We start from the raw sequence: 22,015 nt of genomic DNA, 5'->3' as shown, positions 1-22,015 counted from the left end.
GCAGGTGTTTTTTCTTCCGTTTTCTGGAGCCCCTACTCTTGGGGTCCTTGGTGTCATTCTGTGTAGCTGGTGGAAGGAGATACAAGGTAGTGATAGGGTAGAGGAGGTACACCCACTTCACAGCTGCTAGGGTGTAGAAAACACTAGCATTCACTTTCCTTTGGTGGGAGCTGTTAACATGGCGTTATCTGCATGCAGAGTGGGCAGGGAACTGTAGTTACTGAGTGCAGATCACTTTCCATGTCAGTTCTACATTGTAGAAGGGACACTGTTTGTGTTCTCTGAATCAGGGGTCTAGAAGGATGGTGTTTCTCCATTCCTCACGATTCCATATGCTGGAGGCATCCCTTCTCCAGGTGTGCACATAATACACTCCTTCCCTCCTCAGAGCTGTGTTCAGGTATCATTTCCTCAGTGTGAGCTTTCTCAGTTTACCGGTCAAAGGTACTAACCCCCATTCCTGGTGTTTTCTATCATCTTCTCTGCTTTTCCTCTTTGTGGCACTTGTCATAATTTGGCACCTTGCATATTTTCCTTAATGGTTTATTATCTGAATCCTCCAAGAGCAATGGAGCTGTTTCCAGCTTCTTGGATTAGAGTTCTTGTACCTGGCATATAAATAGATGTTCATATTTTGAATGGAACAGGGAGTCTGGGTTATTGAAATCTCTGAAATTTCAGATATTGGCAAGAATTATGCCTAAAACAAAGAAACAGACAGACTACAGTGAGTCCAAGCAGATCATCTCTCTGTGTATGATGCTATCTACCAGCTGCTACCTGGGCCCCAGGTGGAAGGCCTGCTGCCAGGGGTGGAAGCTGGAGACATGAGTTTGCATTCCAACTTGGCCAGTTGCTCATTTTACATTATTTCAGTTCTCTGAGCCTCAAGTCTTTCTTCTGAAATTCGATTCTAATAGTCTGTTGCCATCTTCCTTCTCTTCCAATATTACTATGGCAATTAAATGAGGCAGATGATGCATACAAACTCCCAGTTATGGTAAGCTTGGGTAATAGATGGACTCGCATGTCAAATGTGCTCATTCCTGTTCTAGGTGCCAAGTGCCAAGTTGAACAATCCCCAAAAGTTTCTGGAAGGAAGGGACTCTCGACTAGGATACTGTAAGATAGAAAGGTTCTGCCAAGAGAGAGAGTCTTACAGTCATTGGGTCTTTGCTGAGTGTCTTTGAGTACAGAGTTCTGTTCTAACCTGGTCTACAGAGCAAGTTTCAGGATAGCCAAGCTTAGGCAGTGAAAGATAGAAAGCTGACGAAGATGTAATTGAATGAGGCGGGCCATGTTTCAGCTCCAGCAAGCAGCAGAACTTGGCAACTTTGGCCACGTGGTTCTGGGTTTAGAGTTAAGGATAGAAAAAAGGAGTTACAGAATAAAGCCACTGAGGCCAGGCATGTGTCAGGGGTGTTCCTGAATGGAGGCCTAGTAGAAAGACCATTGAGTGAAGCTATGAAGTTGAAGCCAGGATTGCCTTGAAGAACCCAAGATGTTAGAGATGCCAAAGTTGTGGGATACCTGCTGAAGAGAGCTGCTAACAGGGAGTGGAACCAGCCCAAGAGAAAGAAGTGTGTTGCAGTCAACAAAGCTGAATGGAGTTGGAGATGTGGAGAGTGTTTTGACATCAGACATGGAGATGCAGTTTGGAGTTTGCTCAGCTGGTTTTCCATCTTACTTTGGTCTCCAGTATTCCTTGCTATGATCCCTTCCCCACATTTTGGAATGGTAATGTATAATGTAATGGCATTATATGTTCGAAGTATGTGATCTGCTTTTTGATTTTGATTTTTTCTGGTGATTAAAGTTAAGAGATTGCATGAATCTTAGTGTGCATTGGTCACTAACAAAGTAATTCTGAGATTGGCTGTCCTTGCTGACTATGAAAATGAACGGTTGAAGGAGGAAGAGTCGTCACCCTTTCCTGGAGCATTAAGTGCTACGTGGCTGTTTCTCATTTGATCTTGGCTTGGATTCTTTTGTTCTTGATTTTGAAGAATCTGCAGATTTTCTTGTCCTTTGCTTTTCTTTTGCCATCTTTCCCCTTCTTCCTTGACTTCTGCAAGGCAGCTGCCACTGATCAGTACCAGATGCAGCCCAGCTATTTTCTGTACCACATTCCTTAAGCCTTTGAAATATATTTGTAACTAGTGATTTGCTCAATTGATTGCTGGATTCATTGTTTTACACATTGCTGGGTGATGACAGGCGGCTTACTGGGCCAGCAGTTCTCAGTTTTGGTTTGGGGGCATCTCTAATGCTCTTATAATGTATTTCATGGGGTTGAGAGATGGCTCAGCAGTTAAAAGCACTGTCTGCTCTTTCAGAGGACCTGGGTTTGATTCCCAGCATTCACATGATAGTTCACAGCCATCTGCAACTTCCATTCCAGGGAATCTGATGCCTCTTCTGGACTCTTCTGTGGACACCCATGCACACAAATTACGAATAAATTTATTAAAAATGATTATTGAAGAATCTAAAGAGCGTTCTCTTTTCTGGGCTGTTAGAATTTATATTTACCAAATTAGAAATTGAAATAAAAAATTTAAACACAGGAAATGTTAATGTGTGTTAACACATTTTGATTAGCTACCAGAAATGTGTAAGAAAAAGAAATAACACTCTGGCATCATTATGAAAATAAACAGCATTTCAGAGTTGTCCTGTGGTGGTGGTGGAGCTGGGTAGAACCCTACCTTTTTTGTACTAGGTCCTGTAGTACTGTGGAAGCTTGTGGTGAAGTTGAGGACTCACTGAGATTTGGAACATCAGGGAAGGTATTTGGAGACAGAGCGCAGAGTCAAAATATAGATTGGCCATTGAGGATAATTATAGTAGGAGAAGGGAAAACTTGTGGGAGGGCCAGAGGCCTTGTTTATAGACATGAAAGAATTCATCATGGCTGTTAGCATTGTGCTCCATGGATGCTCCCAGAACTTTGATTTCTTTGTGTGGGTTTTGTTTTATTTGCTTGTTTATCTTTATAAACACATGTGGCTGTTCTCATCTCTCCTCCGTTACTCAAGGAAGCGAAGGGCCTCTTAGTGTTGGAGGGCTTCCTATTTCAAGTACTGACTTGAGTCTGTCAAGCTTTGCAAATGTAAGCAGGGTGACCCTGAACCCTGAAGGAGGCTCTGTGGACGCTTCACTGTGCAGGAGAAAGCAGGTTGAATTAAAATTCACTAGTAGTCATCAGAGATTGGAAAGGCGACACTTGAGAGGTGAGGACTTGCGTGACACAGAAGTGGAGCTGCTCATTTGATGTCATCCTCTTATCTCGAGATGAGACCTCTTCACCCCGACAGGGACTGGCTTTGCTTTGTGTGTTACCTCCTCCTTTGAAATGAGGTCCAATTAGCGGCCCAAGTGTGTCACTAGCCGCAACCCGAGACTTCGTCCCCTCACACTGCTGTCCTAGGGAGGGCCCTGCTCTGTCGGTTTTAAAGGCTTGTTCAGGGGAACCAGTGCTCAGGGCTCCTCTTGCTTCAGAGAGCATTTGTTTCCCTGATGAAGATATTGGGGAGCTTCTGTGTGTATACCTCAGTCTTCTGGCCCCACCATAGGCCATTTCTTTTACTTCTGCCTCTAGGAGGTGGCAGTGTATTTACTCTCAAGGAATCTGGGATAAACTGTGGAGCATTAAGAACCTGTTAAGAACCTGCTGCTATTGTCTGGCATTCACAGTGCAGGTGTTGGTAACCTCATTCTGCACAAGTTGCCCTCTGCAGGAGATTAGAAAGTGAGGAAATGGTTATCGAGTTAGAGGAATGAGAGGTAGGGCGATACCGGACACCCTGGAGAGGGAGAGGGAGGGAGAGAGCGAAAGTGGAATCTGGGGCATAAAGGAGAGAAGGGGGAGGGAGAGGGAAGGAGAGGAATTTATAGTGTGAATGAGAGAATGCACCTCCCTCTATCATTTGTGGCTACTTAATAAATCTTAAATGAGAAATTAGAAAACCCGATCCAGTCCTACAGAGTTTGTGCCAGACAGGTTACATTAAATTTTATTTTGTTTACAGCAGTTCATTTCTTCACTTCAGCCCTCATCCTCATTGCTGTCTCTGCCCTCGAGGCTCTGTGATGGGAAAACCAACAGTGCACTCATGTGGTGGCTTGAGAAGATTGGGGACCATTCAGTGGCAGACATTTCCTTCTGAGATTGGCATCCTCCCAGCCTGTGTTTTGTGCCTGGCCTCTGCCATGCATCTGGGAGTGAGGCTGAGAGACTGGAGAGGGTTGAGTTAGACCTTGGGGAGCTGAGCATCCCTTCTGGGGAGCTAGCTCTCAACCGTGTTCCCGTTGTCCTGTGAAACCCCTCTCCATGTTTCCAAAGGAACCCGGAACCCAGATTCTTGTGTCCAATCTTCGGATCTTGAAACTGCAGTCACCAGTGGCGGCTTTCCGGCGGCAGCCGTCCCAGTCCAGGGATGACATTTTCAAACTTCAAATGCCGGCCCAACACTCTTCTCCTGTGATTTGTTTACACTCCCAGTGTACTTTGGCCATTTCCCCTTATCCTTTCTTGTCACACTTGGGTTGTCAGTGTTCTGGGGGTGTCTCTGAGCAATCTTTCTTTGCTCATTGTCTTCTTGCTCATAAGCAGCTTTGAACTTCATGTAATACTTAGGCAAGCCACAAACCCCCAAAGATCTGGGGCCATAGGGACATCAGGAACCTGGGCCTCCTCCGGACCAGGCTCTGATCAGCAGATTACAGATTTCCCTCAGAGTGCTCACATCCTGTTAGCCTAGTCTGGGGGGGGGGGGGCAGAGCAGTCCAGACTTGTCCCCAGCTTATAGCTGAACAGTTGCTAAAGCACTGGTTAGAGGGCCAGTACTTGGAGCTGACCTTTGACCTCACAGCCCTGCACCACCCTCGTGAAGTGTCCATTCTGTGAGGGTTCTGCCTGTGTGCTTGGTTCTTTTCCTAGTCTCCCACCTGCTTTTCCTCTCACCCATTCGGTTTCTTGCAGGGCCCATTATAGTTTGGGTTCTCTCCTGTGACTGTTGGCTGAGGTACTTACTGATTGTCCTTCTGAGACTGTTAATAACCAAGTGGAGAAGCAAAAACACTGGGGCATTGGAGCATAAGCTTCCCAGCCAGTGTTCCCTCCTCAGGGTCAGATTTAATAGGTGTGGGTGCAGCCTGGCCTTGGGTGTGGAAAGCCCCCGGGATAGTCCTGTGTGCCACAGAGTTGGAGAACTGGGCAGGAGTCTTTGCTGGTGTTTGCCTTATTGGATGAGCACTAAGCATGGTATTCTCTGCATATGCTCAGCCCTGGGTTGTGCTCAGTAGCCACAGGGCCCAGCTTGGGTGAGACCCTGACATTCGCTAGGTATGTGACAGCACCCGCTTTAACCCCTTGCTGCTCTGGCCAGGGTTCTACTCGGGCCAGGTGTTGCCTTGTGTGAGCCATGAAGTCTGGAAGGAGCAAGGCCAGTAGAGAGCTGTTTTTATCAAGCAGGACCTGTTTGAGCTGGGTTCAGAGTGCAAAGACTTATCCTGGAAAGGAATTTCCTGGTGACCTGCTCTTGGGTATAAAAACATGATCATGTTTCTGTTTTTGGACCAACTTTGCTTTACTGACCAAGCCAAAAAAAATCCAGGCTCTCTTTGGTTCAGCTTCCCAGGCCTGGGGTGAGGTGAGACTCATCAGTCTCCAAGCTGACTTAGTTTTTATGGGCTGTCTATATGCCATGCCGAGTCACGTGGGCTCCTGAAGGGCACGGATCTTAATTATATGCTTCTGACCCTCATAGAGCCTTGAAAAGGGGAAGCATGTATTTGTCCATTGCTCTATTCCGGCTCCTGTGGCTTTCTAATTTAAGTGAGTGGCCTCAGGGCTTTGCCCTAGGAAGTGGCTGAGCACAAAGCCTACACCTCATAGCTTTCCCCTGGACAGTCAGCATGAAGACAGAATGGCCAGATGTAATTTCCACTGTTTAAAAAGTGAAAGAATCTTGATGTTTCTGATAATCTTCTTATCAACTGTGGCCCCTAGTCTGCTGATGAAGACAGAGTTTCTCATACCTGGAACTTTTGAAGCTTTTCATAAATTAGCTATGTATCTTCATTTTTGTGATCTGGGCAGAAAATGTGGTAAAATATATTTTCTGCATTACGTCCATTTTAGCCCATTTAGGGAAAGGATTGGGAAATGTTGTGATAAAATAAATCTCCCTTCTGGCATGGGATCTCCCAGTGGGCAGGGCAGGCTGAAGTTGGTTTTGTTTTGCTTACTAGTATATCTGTAGAACTTCAATTGGTATGGGCACACAGTAGTAAAGAAATATTTGTGGAGTAAATGGATGGATCTTGATTTCTTAATCAAAATGTGTGTCTAGTGTCTGCTTGGCCTTGTGATACCCAATTTATCTGTCACATCTCTTAGTAAAAAATTGTATGTTGGCATAGCACACTAGCCACACAATTGCTGTGCAGCTAGTATTGTTTAAGCAAATCCAACATGGAAATGAGAAATTTAAACCTCAGCTAAGTTAGGTAGTATGCCCAGAGTCCCAAAGCTGGCAGGCAGGAGTCAAGATTTCAACCCAGTCCCGTCCCCTTGCCCCACCATGGTTAAACCATTTTTGCTTGGCGATGCGGATAGTAGGTGCTCTGCTCAAAAGAAGGATCACAAGAAGCCAGGGTTGCACCTTACTCCACTGCGACTGGAAGTATAAAGTCTTGGGGGGAAAGTCCAGCAGTTAAGTTTGAACTTCTATCACTGCCCCTCCCGTCAGTAGTATATTTGGTTGATGGTGTCGTAAGGGATCAGTCGTCTTTCCACAGGTCAGCCACTGTATCCCCCACAAAAAGAAACTTTCATTGAGACCGTTTTTCTGGAATATGGATAAATCTGAAGAGGGTTATAGTAGTAGAACAGATGAAAGTGCATAGGATTTCTTTCCGTGTGTCTCATGGTGCTGCCATTGTATACGGGGACCTTTGGGATATAGTTACTTATGTTTGAACACAAGAAAACAGGGAAAGCATTGAAGATGTTTGTAAGCTGCCGGTGGGCAGTAATTGTATTCCACCTCTTTTCAGTTCTCCCTTTGCGAAGGAGTTTGTTGGTTGTGTATTTTGGGAAAACATGCCAAAGTCGAGTGGGCAGATGCACTTCCTTGCCTTCTCCCCCTTTTGACATCTTATCTCTTTTGAGGCTCTGTCTCACATAGCTCAGGCTGGCCTCCAACTGACTGTGCAGCAGAGGATGACCTTGAACTCCTGGCCCTCCTCCCTATAGTCTCACAAATGCCGAGATTGTAGGCTTGTCTCTTTACACTTTGTCTTAGGATTTTATTGCTGTGAAGAGACACCATGACCAGGTCAACTCTTATAAAGGAAAACATTTAATTGGGGGTGACTTACAGTTTAGAGGTTTAGTCCCACCATCATCATGGTGAGAAACATGGCAGTGTTCCGGCATACAAGGTGCTGGAGAGGTAGATGAGAGTTCTCCATCTTGATCTCAGGCATCAGGAAGAGACTATCAGACACATTAGGTCTGGCTTGAGCTTCTGAGATCTCAAAGCCCACCCCCAGTGACACACTTTCTCTAACAAGGCCACACCTACTCCAACAAGGCTGCACTTCTTAATGCCATTTCCTATGAGCCTATGGGGCCATTTTCATTCAAACCACCACACACTGCTTAGACTTTGTTGTTTGTCATCTTTCCTGTGACTCCAGAGGACATGGGAGGGTCCTTGTGTTTGGTTCTAGTGTCAGGGTCACAATGCTGATCTCTGGGAAGAAGATGAGCTTTACTCCTCCTTGGAGTGACTCTCTGCCAAGTTAACTGATATTTCTGGGGGAAATGCATCTGCAGTTAACAGTTTAAAATGAATACTGAGGTAGGAACTGAGCTCTCACATTTGAGTGTAAGATTAATATCTTGTTTTCAGTTACTTTTGTCATCCATTCTTTCATTCCATTGCAGTTTCCCTCTGTCTCTGGGGATACTTCCTAGACCCTCCTGGCTGATTTCTGAGATGGAAGGTGGAAGCAATCCTGTGTATGCTGTGTCTTTTTCTATACACGTATATGGATCTGTCATAAAGCTTAACTTAAGTAGGCCCAGTAAGAAATTCAAAGCAGCAACTGATAATACAAAATAGTGAAGTTATAATGACACACCCTAGTAAAAGTTATGCAAATGCAATCTTCACTGTTGAAAGAGATAAGACAAAGAGCAACACAGTCTGAGTTGGCAAGAAGATTCAGATAAAGGATTGTTACTGTGGGCACACTCATTCATCCAGATTTTTGTGCTGTATGAGGACAGTGCTAGGTATTGTGAAATACATAAAAAGTTGGGCATCTCTCACTCCAGGAAGCTTCAAGCAGATGGGGAAGACAAACGGGTAGTCACTCCACAATCAACAGGTCTAATTAATAAGTCTGTTAAATGCTGTGGCACATTCTAGAACCATACATGGAAGATACTGGCTGGGGAAGGCAAGTTGTGTACAAGAAAGTGTCCTGAGAGGAAACATTTAATGGGCTTTGCAGGGTAAGTTAGCTGGAAGAGAGGTCCTTCCAGGCTGAAGGACCAGTGTGAGCAAGATCAGTGGTGATCCTTGCGAGCCCTGTCCGTCTTATAGGACAGCTTGGAATCGGGGCAGCTGGGTATTTTTGGCTGTACGGTGAGAGGCTTGTTGGGTTTCCTGGGTCCTGTCTAGTGCCTGATACATGTATGGGAGGGCTTGTGCCCACTGTGTGTGCAGGAATTCACATTCACATAGCTCCTACCTTCTGGGAGGTGTGTGCATGGCTCAGACTAGGGCTGTTAGCTTTACTGTTAGAAGTCCTGAACTTCTTTGTTTCTAGAATTGGTTGGTGCTTTGGGCTGCATTAAGATAGAGTGAGACTCCTGTCTAGCATATAGCTTAGCCAAGAAGTCACCGAGGAGCAGATAGGCTTTGTAGAGTCTTGCTTTTTCTTAGGGTCATCGAGGAAGATATCGCAAGTCAGCCAGGGCAGTGCGTCCCAAAGCAGGTGGGCCATCAGACTCTCCTAACTGATTTGTTAATTGGATAGCCTCCTGGGTCTCTGAGCAGGAAAGACCCATTTGTTGGTCTGGGTTGCATTGTGCAGCTGAGTGTGGTCAGGCCCAGGACACTGCAGATTGGACCCTTTGGCCATAAACTGTCTCTGGCTCTGCCTGACCCTCAGCCATGTTCTGTGGAGACATTTGCTCACCTATGAGTCACCTCTTAGATAGTTCTCTGTGGCCTCCTTGTCTCCCTGTGCCTCTTTTCTGTCAGTCCCACACCAAGACACCTAGTTGTATTTCTTTATGCACTTACCATTATCTAAAATGAAATTGATAATTATTTTTTCCCTAAAATACATGATTTGCTACTCTCTCCTTATACCAAGAGTTCTCCGCATGTGAGGACACTAAATATTTGTGGAATGAATGACTATATGAATTTCTCTACAGGTTTATGTGGCCTCTTTCTGCTCCTCTGCAGTGAGGAACTTGTACATCTTAAGAAGGCCCAGTTTGTACCAAGACAATTCAGTTGGGCTGCTCTTTCTACCGAAATGTGTGGGTGTGTGGAGGGTGGTTGACAAACAGAAACCTGTCTGCATCCTTGCTCTGTGACCCCAGCTCAGACCTGTCCACTGGGGCGTCTGAGTGTTTTCTGTGCCCGCATGTGTTCACTGTCTTGTTCTGAAGGGAGCCGGCTTGGGGAGCGCTGTGCTTGATGTCCATACTCATTCTTCTTTGCAAGACCCAGCTCCGCCAGCTGCTTGAATCAGGGAGTCTCCCTGCCATATACCTGTCCTCAGTGCCACTCTGAGGGGCCACTGTAGTCCTGCAGCTACACATGGGGAAGGCCCAGGCTATGCTTAGGTCTCTGTTGCACCCCACTTCTTCTAGTGCACTGATGAATAGATGTATACTAGCATCCCTCACACTGGCTGCTTTTCTGGGATCCCAACATGTTACCTATAACAGTTGGCCTTTAGCTTCATTGTGAGTTTCTGATACCCTCCCTAAGTCGGGCAGGTGTTAAAAGTCTCAATCTTAACAGCCATGCCTGCTGTAGCACATCTCGGCTGCAGAGAGAGCTCTTACTGTCTGTGAAGTCCAGGGTGCTGGGATAGTGACTTTGTCTTTCACTCTGCATGGGGTGCCTTCAGGGACTGGATGGGAGGTGCTGCCTCTTTCTCACGGCTGCCACCTGAGGCTGGCATTAGGTCATGGCACTGTGACTTAACTGACGATTGTGTGGGGAGGTGGATCCTGAGGATCAAAAAGGAATTAGGGTGATCACCTGAAAATCCCACCGTGGAAACTTTTCTCAGTAGTTTCATTTTTTATTTTAATTTTACTTACTTACTTATTTGTTTGTTTATTTATTTATGAGACAGAGTATGAATATGTTGCCCAGGCTGACCTCCAGTTCACATCTTCCTGCCTCAGCCTCCTGTGTTCTTGGATTACAGGTATGCATTACTACACTGGGCTTGGTCTGATTTCATGTAGAGCAAGTAAGAGCCATCAGCAGTTCCTAACTGTGCACTGATTTCTTTATTTATTTTCTAAGTGTTCAGAATCAGCCAGAAAGGTGGGAGCAGCCTAAGAAGAGGGAGCTGCAGGGAGACTGACTCAAGATCCCAGAGTTTGGTTCTAGATTTTGACGTCAGGGATATGTGCTCACCTATCTTCCTGTCTTGGGCTTTAGTTGGGCAAAGGAGTCTGTGCAGGGCCCGAGGAGTGCAGTCTCCTGGGGGACCTGTGCTGTGTGAGTTGGGGGGGGGGGCTTTAGGGCAGTTATACTTGGAAGCTGTTTGGTTATCTGAAAGTCAACATGACTGGTTGGTCATGAACTAGTTGGTTCTTTTACTCTTTTTACTCTTTGCTCTTTGGGAGGCCCACCACTCAGCTCCCAAATAAATAAGCTCCCAGAGGCTTATTCTTATTTATGAATGCCTGGCCCTAGCCAGCTTTCTTAAATTATCCTGTCTATCTTCTGGCTCTGGGCTTTTATCTTTCTCTATTTCTGCATACCTTTCTTTACTTCTTTCTCCATGGCTTGCTCTGAAGCTGGGTGGCTAGCTCCTGGAGTCTTCCTCTCCTCCTCTTTCTCGCTCCTCGATTTCCTCTTTCCAGATTTCTCGTCCTATTTATTCTCTCTGCCTGCCAGGCCTGCTTATCCTTTCTCCTGCCTTGCTATCGACTGTTCAGCTTCATCAGGTTATTAGACCATCAGGTGTTTTAGACAGGCACAGTAACACAGATTCACAGAGTTTAACAAATGCAACATAAAAGAATGCAACACATCTTTGCATCATTAAACAAATATTCCACAGCATAAATGAATGTAACCCATCTTTAACTAATATTCAAGAACAGACAACCCATGTTTTATTTGGAGCTCTCATTTATAAGGGAAAAGAAGTACAGTTGGGTAAAGGCAGGTGACTGAGTGGCTGTGTGAGAAACCAGGAGTGCATCTCGAGACCAGAAGGGTACTAGCTTTGATTCTTGGGTGTCATTTTGCCTGATGGAAGCACACAAGGGTGGAGAGGGGCAGAGGCCGATCTAGACTGCACCAAAGGGTGAGCCAGGGCACAGAGACATGTGGATTGCGAGGCCAGCCCTTGGCCTGTGTGGCAGGGTGCCAGGAGAGGAGGCTGAGTCAGTCATGAACTTGTCCAGAAGCAGGAGGAAGCACACAGTGTTTCGAAGCAGTGTCTTTTAATTAACTACATTGATTTTAATTATAGAAGTCATATCAAATCATGCTAAAACAGTTCCACCAGTGAAATGTTTAAGTTCATTTGTTTTTTTTTTGTCCTCTAAGGCCCTGCTCATGCTCTCTGCAAAGGCCCCAGGCAAACAGCTTCCTGCTTATTCTCCCAGAAAAGCTTTGTGCATCTGAAGCATAGCTGTACATATTCTTTTGGCTCTGTGAACTGCAAGTGTGGTGGCCACTGGCAAACTGTTTCTACCACAGTGTCCCTTGGCCTTCTTTCCTATACATTGCAAACCGAGCTTATATATTAAAATACACTTTTTAGTTGTTTCTGTTGAGTATCCTGCAACTAAAATGAAGGCAGTGAAATGTTGGTTTATAGTGTGAGACTTGGCCAGGTGAAACAGGAGGATTCATTTTGCTTCAGAATAAACTAGTAAGAATTGCCCAAGGGAGGGGCTCAGTTTGGAGGGTCCAGCTTCCTTCTGTCTGGCTGTGTTATGGAGTGACCAAATAACCTTAGCAGAATGGTTGGAATCAGTTTGAATTCCAGGATAATTTAAAAACATTAAAAAAATATATCTGGATTGCCACTGCTATTTTTTTTTTCTTTAGTAGTTAGCGTTTTCCTACTCATCCGAGAGCTGGCATCTTTACCTGTTTCCTTGACTGGATCTTTTGAGAGCCCGTTCCTTTCTTGCCTCACCCCTCCAGTATTGATCTATAACTCAGCATACTTGCTCTAGCTGGCTCATTTGTAACATCATATGATCTAGTTTCCAGACCTTTCAGATAAATTACTTATTTATATGAAGGGGCTGTAATTGACTTTTCAGTAGAGAAACCCAATTCACCAGAGTGGCTGGGGAGAGACATAGTTCATTTTGCTCTATTATCAAATCAATGTTCAAGTGATATTTTAGGATTATTTATTTTCCTCAATATAAGAAAAATGTCAAGATTTATTTTCCATGTTTCTTAAATGTCAAAGGAAATTGACCCAAGGCTGGAGAACTCTCTGTGCCTGGTCTTTGGCAGTGCTGGGTAAGAAGCAAGAGACCAAGCTCTTGGTTCAGGTTGTAAATTGTGCTTTTGTGCCTGGTATACCTACCTGGTGTGGGTGTGCGGGAAGCTGGGTCCTTGCTTCTCTGGGCTAGCCTGGGAGATCACTTCAGCAGAGAGAGATGAGGCCTGTGGGAGTGAGGTGAGCCAAGGAGGCATAGGAAGGTTTGTGGTGATATTGTGTTCCCCAAAATATTGTGCACCCTAATAAAATTTTCTGGGGTCAGAGAACAGAACAGCCACTAGATATAGAGGCCAGAAAATGGTGGTGCGTGCACACACCTTTAATCCTAGCATTCTAAAGGCAGAAATCCCTCTGGATTTCTGTGAGTTCAAAGCCACACTGGAAACAGCCAGGCATGGTGACACATGCCTTTAATTCCAGGAAGTGATAGCAGGAAGCAGAAAGGTATATAAAGTGTGAGAACCAGGAACTAGAGACTGGTTAAGCTTTTAGGTTTTTGAGCAGCAGTTCAGCTGAGATCCATTTGGATATGAGGACTCAGAGTCCGAGGAAACAAGATCAGCTGAGAAGATGGCAAGGCGAGGTTAGCTGTGGCCTGTTCTGTCTCTCTGATCTTTCAGCGTTCACCCCAATACCTGCCTCTGGGTTTGTTCTTATTAATAAGACTTTCTAATATTTCGTGCTACAAAGGTTGTTTCTAAAAGTTGAATAGGAAGAGCTGGTTAGACTAGACCCTAGACAGGCTTTGTGTGAGTAGTGAGAATGTGTCAGTCCAGTGGAAAGACAAGACTCAAGGACAATGTGGGGTGAGAGGAACCAGAGTAGACAGAGGGTGGATCACTGAGTAGGGGTGGTGGGATGCCAGAGTAGGTGGAGGGGGGATCACTGAGTAGGGGTGGTGGGATGCCAGAGTAGGTGGAGGGGGGATCACTGAGTAGGGGTGGTGGGATGCCAGAGTAGGTGGAGGGGGGATCACTGAGTAGGGGTGGTGTGATGCCAGAGTAGGTGGAGGGGGGATCACTGAGTAGGGGTGGTGGGATGCCAGAGTAGGTGGAGGGGGGATCACTGAGTAGGGGTGGTGGGATGCCAGAGTAGGTGGAGGGGGAATCACTGAGTAGGGGTGGTGGGATGCCAGAGTAGGTGGAGGGGGGCGATCACTGAGTAGGGGTGGTGGGATGCCAGAGTAGGTGGAGGATGGGCATCACTGAATAGGCTGTTGTAAGAGCTGTTCATACAGTAATTCAGTTACCTAACCCAGGAGATAGAACAACTGTTTCTGGTGCATCTGAACTGCAGGCCCTGGAGGAGTATGTGAACTCGGACAGTGGGACTTGTTCTTTTTTTTTTAAAGATTTATTTATTTATTATGTATACAGCATGTATGACTGCAGGCCAGAAGAGGGCACCAGATATCATTACAGATGGTTGTGAGCCACCATGTGGTTGCTGGGAATTGAACTCAGGACCTCTGGAAGAGCAGTCAGTGCTTTTAACCTCTGAGCCATCTCTCCAGCCCAGGACTTGTTCTTAAGGAACTCACTGTCGACTGGACAAAACAGGCAGAAGGCAGCTTAGGAGAGGACAAGGCAAAAGGCTCCGGGAAGCTGTGTGTATGTGTATGTGACAGCCCATCTGGAGGCATGGCTGGGGCTGGCCAAGGGGAAGGGACATAGAATTGGAATGGCAGTATGAGTTGGGGCAGAGCATGGAGGGCTTTGTGTAGCACTGATAGTTGGACTTTGTCCTGTAGCCTTTGAGAAATCCCAAAGGTGTTTAAAGTTAGGTGCTTCACGGTGAGATGGCCTTTTAGAAGGCATTCTGGAAGCAGAGAGTGATGTGTACATGGGAACGGACTTGACTGGAGGCAGAGAGCAGTAGGAGGGCCTGAGTTTGAACAGTGGCAATGGAGTAGGGAGATGAGGCCAAGGTCAGTAGGTGGTGAGTAGACAGGACTTACTAAGTGTTGGGTTGAAGAATTGGGGTAAGATGGATTTTCCCATGGACCGTGAGGAATCATGACACTTAAGGCTCTGGGGGTGAAGAAAGGACCATGAGCAAAAGCCACCATCTCCAGTAGGTAATGGGCGTGGAGCATGGCTGCCCAGGGAGGTGTGGGATACGAAGGCACTGGATAGCTCCTCTTCCTACTTTAAACCTTGGAAATAACTGTGAGTGTGACAGCCCTCTGGCATGTGTATGGAATGCACACAGCAGTGGGGTGGGTCAGCATTGGCGGCTCCAGCAAGCATGGAAAGCCGGGTTACTGAGCTTTCTACAGGTATTTTCAGTCACTAGCATGAGATTTGGGAGGCAGTGCAGGTGCAAAATTTGCTAGAAGCTGGTGGTTTGCAGGGACCTGGGAGTGAGGAAACCTGGCTGTTATACTCAGATGGCTTCTTAGGTAAGATTGTGCCATTCCTGTGTTTTTGGTTAGAAGTCTTTGTACACTTAGAGCAGAGGGTTAGCTGGCCCATTTCCTTACATTCTGCTGTGCAGTTTTAGAAGTAAAATTTTATTGACTATGTTCCAATGAGTATATGGGCCACCCAATTTGGACTTGGTGTAATTTTTTTTGGGTGGGGGGCCGTGCAAGGGTGGGAGGGTGGACCTGGAAGGAATAGGAAGCGAGTGTGATCAGGTACATTGTATGACATTCCCAAATAATTAATAAAAATATTATGTTGTGGGGGGAGTAAAGTCAAAGAACAAAGTAAATGACTCTGTGTAATAAGCAGATGGGTTTTTTTGTTTATTTGTTTTTGTTTTTTCAGGAGCTTATTTCTTAAGGGTAAATGTAAGAGCAGAATAACAAGATGCCTTATAGACTGATGCCAGCTCTGCCTTTCCCAGGCTTCACTGCTCGTCAGAGTCATGCATAGGCTGCTGAGTCAACAGTGCCCCATTCCATGGGTCTGAAATAGTGCTTCACACTCCTCACTTTACATTCCTCAGGGCTTCCCGAGCTGCTGGTTTCCAGGCACGTTTTCAATGGCCTGAGTTGGACCGTGGGGTGGGTGTTGTGGTGTTCTTGTCTTTTGGGGAGATAAGTTCTTTGAGATGAGCTCTGAACTCTGGAAGATCAAAGCTGTGCACATTCCCTGTGCCCCTCTCACGGCCACTCCCCAGCTAGGGTAATCTCTGGTATCTCTGAAGTCTCTGCTAGGCTCTCCATCAGTGGTTAGATTCGAGAAACGCCGTTAGAAAGATGCTTATTTTATGTCTCAGTCTTTCAGGGGCACCTGTTAGCGCTCTTGTGGGGTAGGTTCTAGGTGTTTATTCCCAACTGAGAAGCGCTGCTGAGATACTTAATGAGTTAGAAGTGAGCATGTAAGAGGACTGTGTACAGTTTAGCTGAGATGGGGATCCAGGAATGCTGGGCTTGAGGCGGGGGTGGTAGGCAGAGTATGAAAAACACTTTCAAAGGCAAGGGCTGAAAAGTAGTGTGAAGCTGCCGCGCAGTATCTGATATTTCCTAGAGAGCATATCGTTTTGTTCACCTGAGGTATGTATTGGTAGTAGTTGTTTTAAGACTCAAAATTCAGGCATGGAGGGTTATTGAGTGAGAAAGAGCCCCTGTGGAATTGGCAGGTACCGAGATGATGTAGTCTGCAGTGCAGATACATGTAGCCTGAACAGCCCTTGCTGGGCTGGGCATGCTCTTCATGGTCAAACGCTCAGAAAGTGTGATTTGAGGAGCCATTTGTTTTAGGGTCATATGAACATGGAGTGGCCTAAGGTAAGTTCCAAGACCTAGTGGCATGCAATGGAAGTCTTCTTAAGACTGGCTTGGAAATGCCAGACCTGGTTCTGGGAATCCACTACAGACCTAATGGTGTTTACTGCAACATAATTTTTGGGGTTATTGTTCATGGATATTCTTTAATCCAGAGATGGCCAGGAGGTTACCCTCAGCTAGTTGTCTGCCATCAGATTAATGTAAATCCTAGATAATTTACTTATAATTATTTCAGTGTGTGTTATTTTCAAGGGTAAGATATTTTAAAGTCACTATGGTGCTTTTATCACACCTAAAACAGTAGTTATAATCCCTGAATATCAAAGTCTATTCATTGTCAGTATTTCTTTACGTGTGTGTGTGTGTGTGTGTGTGTGTGTGTGTGTGTGTGTGTGCACATGTGTGCATGTATGTGTGGAGACCAGAAGTTGACACCAGTTATCTTCCTCAGTTACTCCTTGTGTTTTAAGACAGCTCTCTTATTGAACCCTGAACTCACTGATTCCACCAGAATGGCTGGCCAGCAAGTCCAAGGATCCTCCTGTTTTCTCCTCTCAGTCCTGGGATTACAGGAATGCTCTGTCTACCTGGCCTTTTGCACGAGTGCCAGGGATCTGAACCAAGGCCTTTCATGCTCGTGCAGCAAGCACCTTGAGCTATCTCCTAGATCCGGTGTGTTACAACTTTTAGCAATTTTTTTTTTCTGTGTAGAGTGAGGTCCAAGTGGCTAACACATCTTTAATATATATTTTTAATATATGGGTTTCCTTTCTTCTGCTCTTCATTATCCATTACTGTTACAAGAAAGCAGTATCATCAGGTTCAACCTATAACAAGGGGAGGGGAGCCCAGAGGTGTGAGCACTGGGGAGCATCCCAAGTTGTTTGGGGTCTTGCCTTCCCACAGTCCTTGCAATCTTAGTGGACTTGCTTTCTTGAGTGGGAAGGGTTAGGTATTAATTTCTTTAAGAAGCCTTGAGTTCTCTTAGTGGCAAATGGTGTTCAGAGGTTCTTCTCTGATCCTATGGTTCTAGATCTTCTCAGTAGGCAGAACTAGGGTGTTGTGTATCCCTTTATCCGAAATGTTTGGGAACTAGATGGGTTTCATAATTCAGATTGTTTCAGACATTGGAATGTTAGCATCCACAGAGTGAAATAGCTTGTGGCTTGGACCTGAGACTAATCGTGGGATTCACTTAAAGGTAGTTTAGTTACTATTTTCGTGTGCCTGTATTTTCACTGTGGCCTATCACACGAGGACACATGTGGGATTGCAACTTGTGGCATCATGTCAGGGTTCATGAAGCTTTCTAGTTTGGAGCATTTTGGATTTTAGATTTTCAGATTAGGAATATGCAGTCTGTGGTTTTTCCTTCCTCTCCCTCTCCCTCACCCTCTCCCCTCCCCTTCTTTCTTTAAATTTTGATAAAGTTCATGCTATTATTTCCCATTCAGAAACCATACCTCATCTGTCCTGTGTTTGTGTCTATTTTTAGTCTACTAAGTCTACTGGTAGTAGCTCTCCATGATACCAGCATAAGTATTCATGAATTTTCTCACAATACACAAATAAAAATCTCAGGATGACCACCAAAGATAACTGATTCTGTCACATTGCATAGTCAAACTCCTCCATACCTTATGGAAATGTTCTTCCACTGTGTGGTACAAAGTTTGATTCATTATTTTCAACCGCTTTTGAATTTTAGGTTGTTTAAGCAAATTTATTTTTGTATACATTAATATTCAGAGAAATCTAGCACTTGTTTTTGCCCTTTTTTCCATTTTTTCTTTCTCCATATGTAGCCTTTTGAAAAAGACTAAGATTACCCTTTTGTTTTCTACATATAAGCAGTATCATGCATATATATATATATATATATATATATATATATATATATATATATATTTTCTCTTTGGACTTGGGATGGGATTTTGTCCCTAAACCTGTTATAAGTTAAGAACTTAATAAATCAAATGCTTTGGGTACATTTAACCTATAGACCTAACAAACCTTCCAGTTTGTTAACACAGTACAATGTGCAGTGTACACCATAAGGTATGTGCTGCTTCCCTTGTGAGTTCGAGGCCAGCTGGCATCCAAATCTTGCTGCTCCTGTCAGGCATCACTAGAGAGGACTGGATTGTGTATCACTAGCCTACGAAATGATAAAAATTCAGAATTCAAGTTAGGATTAATACTGAATGTGTATTACTTTATCTCCAGAGTATGAAGTACTAAAGACAGACCATGTAAGGGGAGGACTGCCTGCGTGCTTTTCTCTGCCTTGCATTCTACTTAAATCACGTGTCCTGGTGACCGTGCTGTAATGTGGTACAGAGATGCTTGTCAGTCCTTTTTGATTGGCATAGCATTGTTTTGTATGGATAAACAATGTTTTTTTTTTTTTCTTGTTGAGGCAATGATCTCTCTGTGTAGCCCAGGCTGGCCTTGAATTCAGTCTTCCTGCCTCAGCCTCCCGAGTGCTGGGATTACAGGCCCTTGCCACCTACCATGTAGAGCTATTCTAGAGAACTGTGCTCTTCAGAATTTCCCTGAGTTCCTGTTTACTGCTTTGAAAGAAGTGCAATTCCCAGTGGATCTATCAAGATGGTGAGAGGAGGGCCAGAACCCTGGCTGCTCCTGGGAGCAGCCGCAGCTGTGACCTGACTTAGTCTCACCCAGGCTGGTACGGCCATCTTCTGCATGCTCAGCCCTTCATTTTGTGTTGCTGACTTGTCTTACAGTTAGAAACCCTTCAGATTTTGACAGCACATTTTTGTTAGTCATAGTTGCTGATGGTGGCATCTGTGTGATATATCTTCATGTTTATAGCCTTAGCAAGGATTTGGGAGCAGGGCTAACTGGGATTACTTTTCAGATGTCATTTAAAATCAAAGACCCTTATGTGAAAAGCAGAAGAAACAGGTTTATTTCAAAATAATCTTTTGTCTCCTAACCCTTACTGGTTTTTTTTTTTTTTTTTTTTTTTTTTTTTAATGTTGCAGGGAAAAGGACCTGGAGGCCAAGTTTATCATTCAAATGGAGAAAAGCAAAACGACAATCACAAACTTAAAGGCAAGTGATGACAGCCCTGCTGTAGTTCTGAGAGCTCGACCCTTGCGCTCCGTGAGGACGGTACCGATGAGTGAAGCACCCGACCCCCTTCACCTCTGCACTAACTCAGTACGGTGGGCAGTGTCTGCTGCTCTCTGCAGAGGCTTGGTCCCGAAGCTGAAGCATTGACTGAGCCTGGTGCCTCTCCTGCCCTAGTTTCACCTGACCTGAAAGTCAGGTTCACGCTGTTTCCCTGGTCTGCGAGTTCCCACTGTAGACAAGAACCTGGCATTTCCACCCTATATTCTAGCCTGGTAGTTGTTGCCTGTACTCTGTGAAGTGCTAGGCAAGTTTTGACCCTGTATTTGTTTGTTTGAGACGGGATCTCAGGTAGCCTAGGGTGGCCTCAAACGTGGATGAGTATGACCTTGAACTCCTGATTCTCCTGTCCCCATCTCCTCAGTGCTAGGGTTGTGTACATACACCAGCATACCTGGTTTATGCTGTGCTAGAGATCAAGCTCAGGGCCTCATCATGCTAGGCAGACACTCTTAACAACTGAACTAGTACCCCAGTTTTTGTTTTGATTTTTTAATGAGAACCCATCATGTATTCTGATCCTTGATGATCTGACAACCGTTGTTTATTATTAGCTGAGAGGAATGAAAGCTTAAAAAAGAAACAATAAAACTGCATTACTTTCTGAAAAAAATTAGATGAAAAAACTTCACAATCTTTCAAAATGGTAAATTCTTCCTTTTGCCTTTAAAATACACTATTTATTTCATTAGCACACTGGGTGAGGATCTTGAATGCTTCCCACTCAAGGAGGAAGCAATGGTATAAAGGCAATATTAAAGACATCATATGCTTTCAGGGCTTAGCGCTCTTCAGTTTGGAGGTGTGGGTTTCTGAGGTCTGCTGCTCCATGGCCAAGTGTCTGAGCAGTAGATTTCTATTAATTCCTGGTCTTGGTGAGTGGATACCCTAATATCACTTTCTGAGTAGTACAACTTGATCCCCAGAAACAGGAATGGGAATAGTACTGTCTTCCCAGAGGCATGCTCTGGAGTGCTAGAATGCTTTCTTCCTGTTCTTATCACAGTCTTCAGCACAACAGGACTCTTTCTGGCCTACCCTGAGCCTTCTTTCTTTAGCCTCCCTCATCTTCTCAGGCTGCTTCAGTTCTGTTTACCTCTTGCTTGCAGACCTTTCCTTTACTTCATGCATGTGTGTGCTCACAGTGCTTTGGCTGAGTCCTCTCTTGCACGTGTATTATAGAATCTATTTTCCTTGATTACTCTGTTGCTTTTTGTGTTTTATACACATTTCCTTCTATGATGATTGAGTAACTAGAATAGATGTCAAAATTTTTTCCTTTAAAATTTTATTTTTACTATAATATTTTACCAATTCTTTGAAATTTTTTTGTATACAGTATATTTTGATCATAGTCACCATTTACCCCTGTTTTTTCTAATACCTCTCAGATCCATTCCCTATTTTCCCAACTTCACAATCAGTCTATATATGTATGTATGTATTTTTGTAAGTATTATCTATTTTTAAAGTATAGTCCACTGAGTCCAGTTTGTACTGTCTATATAGTCATGGCTGTGCAACCATTGGACCATGGTCTACCTACCAGGGGCCACATTATTAAAGAAAACAGACTTTCCTTTCTCTAGCAGCCATCAACTCTTGGTAGCTCCTAAAGAGTCCCTCCTCCTCCTGTCTAGAATGTTGACAGGTTTGATCTTGCTCAGGTCTTATGCAGCCAGCCCTAGCTGCTGTGAGTTCATGAGTGCAGTGGTCTGTCTAGAAGACGTTGTCTCATCTAGCCCCCCTCAACCTCTGGCTCTTAAAATCTTCCTGTGCTTTTTCTGTAATGGCCACTGCATCTTGTGGGGAGGGCATGTGGTATAGACATCCCATTTGTAGCTGAGCACTCCATAGATATCTTTTCTCTGTATGTGACCAGCTGTGAGTTTCTTTGTTAACCACCATTCACTGAACAAAGAAACTTCTCTGAAAAGGTCTGAGAACCTCACCAGTCTGTGGATATAAAGATATAAATTTAGAAGGTAGTTTGATACTATGTACATATTTTAGCAAAAGTAATAGTAGCAGGTTTTAGCCCTCGAGCCTGTTACCACACCAACTTTGGGTCCGTGTCCAGATCTACCGTACCAGCCATGCGTCTCCTCCTGTGGAGTGGTCTTACTCCTGTTGGTGGTTGGTTACCTGCATAAATAACACTTGTGCCACTAGTCTGCCCACGGGAAATGCTCGTATTTTTAATAGACTGTTGTTTCCATCGTTAATTTTTTAAAATAATTTGTTTTAAGAAAAGAAGTTGATTATTGAAAAGTATACTGTTCATTGAAGCTATTTAGCATTATGTCCAAGGTATAAGGTTTTGGGAATATATGGATGATATGGGGATTCAATTTAAGCTCAAAGCAT

The 22,015-nt window shown here is 44.6% G+C and overlaps 1 protein-coding gene across 13 annotated transcripts in view; it reads left to right on the top strand.

Moving 5' to 3' along the window:
* Positions 1-22,015, top strand: part of Kif16b (kinesin family member 16B) — a 286,551-nt gene that overhangs the window by 14,492 nt on the left and 250,044 nt on the right. For all 13 annotated transcript variants that reach the window (XR_013050802.1, XM_076570753.1, XM_006983685.4 and 10 more), the window contains one exon: positions 19,501-19,570. Coding sequence is in view for 12 of the 13 variants with exons in the window: in XM_076570753.1 (XP_076426868.1) it covers positions 19,501-19,570 (70 nt within the window). In the remaining variant the exon portion in view is untranslated. The remainder of the gene's footprint in view (positions 1-19,500; positions 19,571-22,015) is intronic.

The sequence above is a fragment of the Peromyscus maniculatus genome, chromosome 4, assembly GCF_049852395.1.
Source record: "Peromyscus maniculatus bairdii isolate BWxNUB_F1_BW_parent chromosome 4, HU_Pman_BW_mat_3.1, whole genome shotgun sequence".
NCBI lineage: Eukaryota > Metazoa > Chordata > Mammalia > Rodentia > Cricetidae > Peromyscus > Peromyscus maniculatus.
The sequence above is the reverse complement of the archived record's forward strand: the minus strand, read 5'-3'. Positions and strand labels throughout refer to the sequence as shown.